The sequence below is a fragment of the Hippoglossus hippoglossus genome, chromosome 7 (assembly GCF_009819705.1).
Source record: "Hippoglossus hippoglossus isolate fHipHip1 chromosome 7, fHipHip1.pri, whole genome shotgun sequence".
In the NCBI taxonomy this organism is placed as follows: domain Eukaryota; kingdom Metazoa; phylum Chordata; class Actinopteri; order Pleuronectiformes; family Pleuronectidae; genus Hippoglossus; species Hippoglossus hippoglossus.
Window position 1 is genome coordinate 999,262 of NC_047157.1, and position 8,235 is coordinate 1,007,496.

The following is an 8,235-nucleotide window of genomic DNA, read 5'->3' on the forward strand; positions in this document are numbered from 1 at the left end:
CTGAACACTCCATAGCAAAGAGTGGGCTGCTATTCTCCTATTCAAAGCCCCCTCTCTGTTCAGCAGCTAGCCTTTATACATGTTTGTTTTCTCAAACATATCACTGAGAAGTCCAGAGTGCTACAAGAAATAAAGGAAAATCAACAAGTAGGTCAGACCTGACAAAAATGCTAATGTAGGTTGAGAAACAGCGGAAACCATATTCAAGGTTTTAATTACAACTGTTACAGTTTCACCGATTATTGTTATTACTATTACTATAACTTTTATTATTATTAAGATTATTATTATTATTATTACTAGGATCATTATCTAATTAACCAAAGGGTCGGCGGTTCAATCCCAGTCTACTCCATACCACTTGCTAAAGTGTCCTTGGGCAAGATATTGAACCCCAAATTGCCCCTGACAGTTGTGTTGGCAGTGTGTTAGCGATGTGTGATAAAGAAATAGATGCACTGTATGAATGTGTATGGGTGAATGGAAAAACTGTACTGTAGAGTGCTTTGAGTGGTCATCAATATTATTAGTATTATTAACAATGTTTTAACTCTCATCAAATTTATTTATATATATATATGTTTTAATTAATGTGTAATTAATAGAATTTGACATTTTCTAAGAAGAACATGTGGGAAACACATGTTAAATGGTTCCCATGGAGCACTATGAATGAAAATATATTACATATGTAATACAAATTACTAAATGTCTATGCCATCTGAAAATTTCATTTGTGTTTTTAATGGCATGTTTCATATGTTGAAACCTAAAACTAAAACCTTGTTCTCATACTTTTACATCGGGGGCTGGGCCCAGACAGATCCTGTCTCATGTGGTAAATGGGCTTTAATTAATAGACAGGCAAGCCTGAAAGCAGCACTGGCACCAGCTAATATGATGAACTCTCATTGTGGCAGTGTCACCTCAAATGTCTCTGATAAGCAAAAGCAGGAGAGGATCAAAGCCTTTAAGCTGCTCACTTTGCTCCAACAGCTTCCTCCTCTCCTCACCTACTTTTTGCTCCTGTGCTCTAAGACTGTGTGCTGAGGCAAACCTGGAGACAGCACATGAATCCTGTCCTCAGGTCAGCACGTCACCACAGCTGCTGCATGAACACAACAGGAACAGCCTCAGCGTTCATCACGCTCACTAATAAAAAAAACATCTCTGTACGTTAGTCTCGATGTGGCGTTTCCAAGCCATATTTCACTTGCTTTTCATGACACAATATTCTTATAGGAGAGAAATATTTTGCAGTCATTCCATAGAAGCCTCTTTTAGAACTGATGTCCCCAGAGGGGGTAAAATCCCATTTGCTAAACACTAAACCTCTGCACCTACAGTGACCAAGCACACATCCGCCACAATTTATTCGTCACAAATATTGAAATTATTTATTATAAAGGTTATTTGAACAGACTGTAAATCAGACAGCTTTAGGAAGCAATAATAACATGTATAGCTGCTACAACAATTTTGTCATGTTCAAGAATTATTAGTTGTAAGAACATGATCAGTGATAATTCGAAAAATATTGCAGACCACTAAACCTTCATCTTATGAATATAAGGTGTGCTATATGATGTTATAGTGAGGTGTGTCTATCAACATTTATACAAAGGTGTCAGTGTCTTATTTCTGGTTATATTTGGCCATTGTGCATGATGTGTGATTTTCCATTTGATTGGCCATTTTTATAGAAAATTTCAATTCAATTTTACGTTATAATATATCATGATATTGTAATATTTATACATTTTCCAAAACAATTTTTTGATGCTGTAATGGACAATGTGACATATTTGTCTTTCAGTCACTGAATGACTGGAATCACTGCCTGATGCCTGTTTTTCAGGATGTTTAAAGACATCACCTTTACATTTAAATAACTTCCAGTCTGAAAAACATGAGCCCAAGATTGCAGCTGAAAAATAAAAATGATATTAAATAAAGTCTCATTTGTTTATTCTAATTATTTGTTTAGTGAGGTCAAAATAAGACATTCATATTTTTGATGTCTCTAAACTGCTCATTTAGTCCAACCCACAGTCCAAACACTTTACACTAACAAAGGAGATGAGCATGTCAGCATGATTATCATGAAAACGATGACATAATTATTAATGTTTATACGACTCATCTGTATTGCACATTGGCTTCCAATTCCCTCATCTCTTTTTTAATATGTCCCTTATAATGTGAATTTTTGGTGCGAGGCAGCGGGGAGGAAAGGGGAGGTTAATCCCAGTTTAATACACAGATGCACAGCCCAGGACCAAGGTTGTGATGATTGTGTTATCTCCAGCCAACATTTGGGTCCCCCTCAATTTCAACCCGGCAAAATAGCTGGGAGAAAGTGCAGTATGTGTGGATGCCCGGGGAAAAGTGTTATTAATAGCTGCAATAGAACTTCCCACAGCCTGCGCTCTCCTTAAAGCTGCCTCTTGTCACTTCCACTGAATTTGTTTGAAGTCCTCCCCGACCTTTTTTTTCTTTCAAGGAGGCTTACTCTGGACTCCAAAATTCATAGTACTACAGTACATGTATGCATTTCTTTGGTATACAGCATATTGATTCAGTGCTGCCTTAAAGTGCAGATGAATAGACTATATAGCAGTCACTGTCAATGGAGACATCAAAACAGATACAGTGTGTGGTTTGACCAAAAGCAGACAGCTCCATTATATGGGCCCCTATGGAATGAAATACATCTTCTGTTATGTTACTATATGTGTTTTATATATATATATATATATATGCATAAACACTGACATCTATCATAAAAATCGAAAAAAAACAATATAGCTTAAGATGAGAAATACAATTATGTGCAGTGCAGGCCTGTACTTTACAACACGTATAGTAGATGTAATATAACTGGAGTCATTTATTTTATGCAAATATGAGTAAGTACATCAAGATGGATGAGCAGCATGTATTTGTGATATGAGCCAATTATAAATTGGCTAATTGTAAACATTTTATGATAAATCTCCTATAATGTATATTGATTTTATGTGTATAAGCAGTTTGTGATGGGTTTTAACAAATATAAATTGGACTAATTTGTATATGCAGCCTGCCCTTGCTGTACATTAGTGCTGGCGTAAAAAGCAGTATCTCATCTGATGAAAATGAGACTAAATGTGTTTGTCACATATTCAGACTAACACTGCAGCTAAAATACACACGCTCTCCCTCACATTCTGCCAACATGCCACCAAAAGCAATCCCACAAAAACAAATGAAATGAATATTCAAAAATACAATCTAAACAACACGAGAGGAAACCTTAAAATCTCATGAATTTGCGCTGCAGGCTTTACACCACGAAGTCAGCCACTGAAAGATGAAAGTGAAAAGAAATAAAAGGCTCAATTTAATCTGCTTTAAAGCTCTTCAACTGAACGCATGTGCCTGGAACTGTGAGAGTGAGGGCTGATAGGGGATAAATATATTTCTTACCATGCCTTTGAGCTATTACACCCCTCTCCAACACAGACACCTATTCAACAGACACCAGTTTCATTACCAGCTGTAATAGGCTAAGTCTTCAAATTATTAAATGCCAGGCCAAGATGACAGAAAGACACGCAGAAGGCTGAAGAAGGAAGAGGGAAGGGAGGAAGAAGGAAAAGAGGACAGTTGTGAATAATTTTGATTTGAAAAGAGAACATGTCTCCAGTTGAGCCAGTGGTCAGGAGGCAGATGCTACTTACAGGCCCACTACAAAAAACAGCTTCTGCAGTGTCACCCAGCAAGTTATACGTTTTTTGGTTGTTTTCGCAACTTGTAAATGAGGCAATTTGTGATTTGTGAATATGGGCTATACAAATAAAATTTGATTGATTGATTCAGCTATAAAAATGTATATACATAAAAATTTGAATTCACTGTGAGAAACGGGTGTAAACATTATGTCATTATGATCTCGTAATACATATAGCCTATATATAGCTCGATACTAGACACTAAATATGTATCTCTATTTTATAGAAAAAATTGATCCTCAAGAAATTACCTATAAATGAATCTTAATTTAGTTTCATTATTAATGCTTCATAAATATGTATATAATTAATTTGACTTGATGTGAATCATTTGCTTATTTAAAATGTAGGCCTACAATATATGAGCTAAAATTGAACTACACATATCTTGATTTTTATATAAAGGCCCGGGATTGTGGATTGTTTTAATTCTTGTTAGCGTTGTCCTTTATAAATCAAATACAGTTTTTTTGCGGTGTATATATTTCACGTGGCCGACGCACAGCTCCCACACGGGCCGCACTGAGGCGGCTGGCCCCCCGCTCCGCAGCGGTACTGGTGTTGCTGTCAGGCCGCTTGTAATTGATATTGACGGGCACATCGGTCATGTGTCAGCGCCGCTTTCAACAGAGCGTTTAACCAGCACCACGGGAGCTGCATCCACTCCCGCTCCCCGTCATAAATAATTAAGGTGCCGCTGTGTCTGCTGGGAGAGCCGCTTACAGCAGGAGAACCGCAGCGACTAAACGACCATTTACAGGCCAATTTGTATGAGCGCTGAAAGCAGCACGTACCTTTGTCCCCGAGAATACCGTCGATACTGTGTTTCGTTTTCTTCTCCCCATCTTCATCCTTTTTATCACACTCATCCTCCTCGTCCTTCTTCCCAAAGCGAGCTCGAAGCACACGGCTGATTGAACTCACTGCCAACATAAGAGCATCTTCAGTCACACTAATAATGATAATAATAAAAATAATTATTATTATTATAATAATTATAATAATAATTATAATAATAATTATAATAATAACCTTCGTTTCTCTACAGGCGACAACCACGGCCTTGTTTATTTTGTATCCATATGGGGAAACAGTCAAAGTAAAAAGTATAATTAAATGGGGCTTACCAGGGGAGGCCTCACCTGAAGGGACTGTGCTTCTGTCACACACTCCGTCCTTCAGCAGTTTATCCCTGATCTCCCAGCTGAACATGCCGGGGTTGTCCCGCTTGTACTCCTCTATCCGCTTCTCCACGTCCGGCGTGGCTACCTGCTGTAGATCGGACAGAGACCGGACCGAATATCAGTATAATGACACGAGAGAGAGAAGGAGAGAGAGAGGGAGACAGAAAGAACGAATGAAATTAAATATGAACATTTCTTCTTCTTCTTCTTCTTCTTCTTCTTCTTCTTCTTCTTCTTCTTCTTCTTATTGTTGTTGTTATTATTATTATTTGTATTATTATTATTGCCGGCTCCTCTCACCCTGGGCTTGCTGCCTCCGATAGCTCCGGGCCGGATGGAGCCGGTCTCCTGGTAGCGACACAGAATCTTGGAGACGCAGCCGTGGGAGACGCGCAGCTGGCGGGAGATGACGCAGGGCCGGATCCCGTGATGGGCCATCTCCACGATCTTGTGTCGGATGTGGTTGGGTAGCGGGCGGCCGTTGATGAAGACCCCTCCGAGCTGGTTGACACGTCCCTGGCCCAGAGGAGTGGACACTGTTGGGGGGACAGACAGACAGTTGGACTCTGTCGGGCTGATCTGGCTGAAGGCCTAACATATGAAAGTGGCCCTGCTGTTATTATTATTATGACCCTGAGGAGGTGAAGAGACATTTATACCGTCTTTATTATTCACATCACGTCGTCCAAATACTGATGAGATCATCTGGTTCTCCTTTCGTGTTTGATTTGAATTTCCAGACACTCGAAGAAATCCCATATGTTTTCTTTATAGACACTTTTCTGGGAATTTAAACTGTTCCTTTCTTGGCCAAATAGCCAGTGGACAATTAATCAATGAAGTGCACCTATATGTTAAATAGCATATAGCCAATATTAAGATGATATCACATTTTTGTATAGTATTAAAATAATTTTCAATATGAAGAAGTGATGGAGTTTCCTCACAGCAAAGTATGTTACTGTATTTAATCTGAAGATGTCCTTTCCAGTTAAATGTTCCTTTCCTAATTGACCTGATGTTCCGCCTCCTCTCACTGGGGCTGTGTGCGGCCTACCTTCCAGAGGGAATCCAGTGCGGGGATAGTTCTGTCCGGGAGCCGGGCGCATCATCCGCGGTACCGTTCCTGGCAAAGACGACATTGCACCATTAACAAAAAGAAAATATACAAAAATAAAAAACAAAATAAAAAAAAGTTTCTAGATGTCCAGTTCAAAAGCAGTCTTGTTGGTCAAGTATTTAAGGAGATAGAAAATGACAGACAGATCCAGAGAGAGGTGCAGGAGGAGAGGGAGGTTTAATGTGAGTGTGAAAGCCCCCGAAGCAGAGTGAGACAGTCCTTACACTGTTAATGTGTTCACACTACACAGCTGCTCCGTCTCTGACACCAGCTTATTTAACCGCTGTGAAGGCTGGACTCTGTCTCAGTCTCCAGGACAAGTCTGGGCCATGCAGGCTGGAGGAGGGGGGGACGGACTGCGAGCACCGATAGGTTCACGGAGCCTTCTCTTATTCGAGAGGGAAAAGCTCCAACAAGTTTCAGCAGCCAATTGGAACGAAGGGATGGAGATGCACACACACACACACACCGTCAGAACAGCACGGAGCCTACACAATACACTCAGACTGAAACACACTGCACAGCCTCGATAGCAGCTCACCTAACAAACTGGACACACAAACACCTGTCAAATGCTATCCAATGCAAATCAGCTATACAGGCGATCCGTGTGTTGATGCAGGCCTGTGGCATTTCTCTTCAGTTTTGATCTGCAGCTGAAGACAAACACATCCCAATGATGCTACTGAGCATCGTAATAACTAAGCAAAGGGTGCAATCTAATATCAACTGAGGGGGGTTAGAGACAGTCACTTTGACTGACTTGTGTTCAGTAGCTGAGAGTTGAGAGATAGACCTTTGGGTTTATTGGTTTTTCTTCTGGCTGTATATGGTGCAGTTACAAGAAGGAAAAACTATGTAATGTGTGTAAAATATAACACAATATAGAAAAACACACAAAATATACAGAGCAAATAAACATTAGAAAAGCAAATACAGTATTCACTAGGCAGAAAAGGAAATTAGGCTAGTTCGTGGCTGTAGAACATACAGGATATAAAATGTAGAACCATATGAAAAGCAGAACAGATTATGAATATGCACTCTGTGAAGGACCAAAATAAACTACTGTACAGACAGTGGTTATTCAGGGAATGCAGGCCATTGGATCACACAGGCTAAATATGCAGTAAACAGCACTGCCATTACAAGAACAAAAAGCCTAAATAATTTCAAATTAATTAAATGAAATATATGTGCTGTAGTAGTTATATTAATAATATTAATAATAATTATAATAATTATTATAATTATAATACACTTCACTTTGGCCAATGGACAGTACTTTACCACTTCCAAACTAAATCTGTGGCCCTGTTTTGTTATTCTGTATATAACAGTAGAACACTGTATCGGAATGAAAATGTCAGTAACATGCTACTTGAATAAAATACAATACATGTACACAATACATAAGTGGCTGTAACAACAGAAATACACATCTTTTTACTGCAGATATCCATCCAGTAGCACAAGGATGGATTGAATTACAAATATGCTCTCTGCAGTGCTGGAGCTGCTTTTCTCTCACTCAGTAGCAACGTAGGTTAGCTAAACTCACCCATGAGCGGCCCTCTCTTAGCTGATCGCCCTTTACGGCTCATATTTTTGGACATTTTTTCTGCAGTAAAATATTCTAAATGCAAAGTTAGCTTTTCTTATTTGCAACTTTTCCAGTTGTAAAAAACGTGATGAATCCCAGATAGTTTCTGTTTCAACAAAGCTTGGGTCTATATCTCTGGAATCATTGTCTAAACTCGTGTTCAACAAGCTAATCTTGCAAGTTGTGAGACAAACAATACTTTATATTAGTAATTTATCACTTACCCTGTTAAAAGGTTTTTTTATTTTTTTTATTTTTTCCTTACTCTTGTTGAGGGTTAAGGGCAGAGGATGTCCAACCTTGTTAAAGCCCTATGAGACAAATTGTGATTTGTGAATATGGGCTATACAAATAAAATTGTATTGATTGATTGACTTACATCTGACATCAAATCAATCAATCAAATTTGAATTGTATAGCCCATATTCACAAATCACAATTTGTCTCATATGGGCTTAATAAAGTGTGACATCCTCTGCCCTTAACCCTCAACAACCTCAACCTCAGAGAGAGCCTTATCTGACGGATCCTCCCCCAGGACGGACAGCAGTGCAA

The 8,235-nt window shown here is 39.0% G+C and overlaps 1 protein-coding gene across 3 annotated transcripts in view; it reads right to left on the minus strand.

The window, feature by feature from the left end:
* LOC117765135 (paired box protein Pax-7-like) overlaps positions 1–6,419 on the minus strand; it is a 58,954-nt gene extending 52,535 nt beyond the window's left edge. Inside the window, exons 1-5 of one of the 3 annotated variants that reach the window (XM_034591443.1) lie at positions 6,302–6,419; positions 6,015–6,083; positions 5,258–5,493; positions 4,901–5,045; positions 4,568–4,696 (exon numbers count right to left, since the gene is read on the minus strand). In XM_034591443.1, the coding sequence (XP_034447334.1) occupies positions 4,568–4,696; positions 4,901–5,045; positions 5,258–5,493; positions 6,015–6,069 (565 nt within the window). In that variant the 5' untranslated portion in view covers positions 6,070–6,083; positions 6,302–6,419. Of the gene's footprint in view, positions 1–4,567; positions 4,697–4,900; positions 5,046–5,257; positions 5,494–6,014; positions 6,183–6,301 lie in introns of those variants that run through there. The other 2 variants (XM_034591440.1, XM_034591441.1) reach the window with 2 other exon arrangements.
* Positions 6,420–8,235: the final 1,816 nt, after the last annotated feature.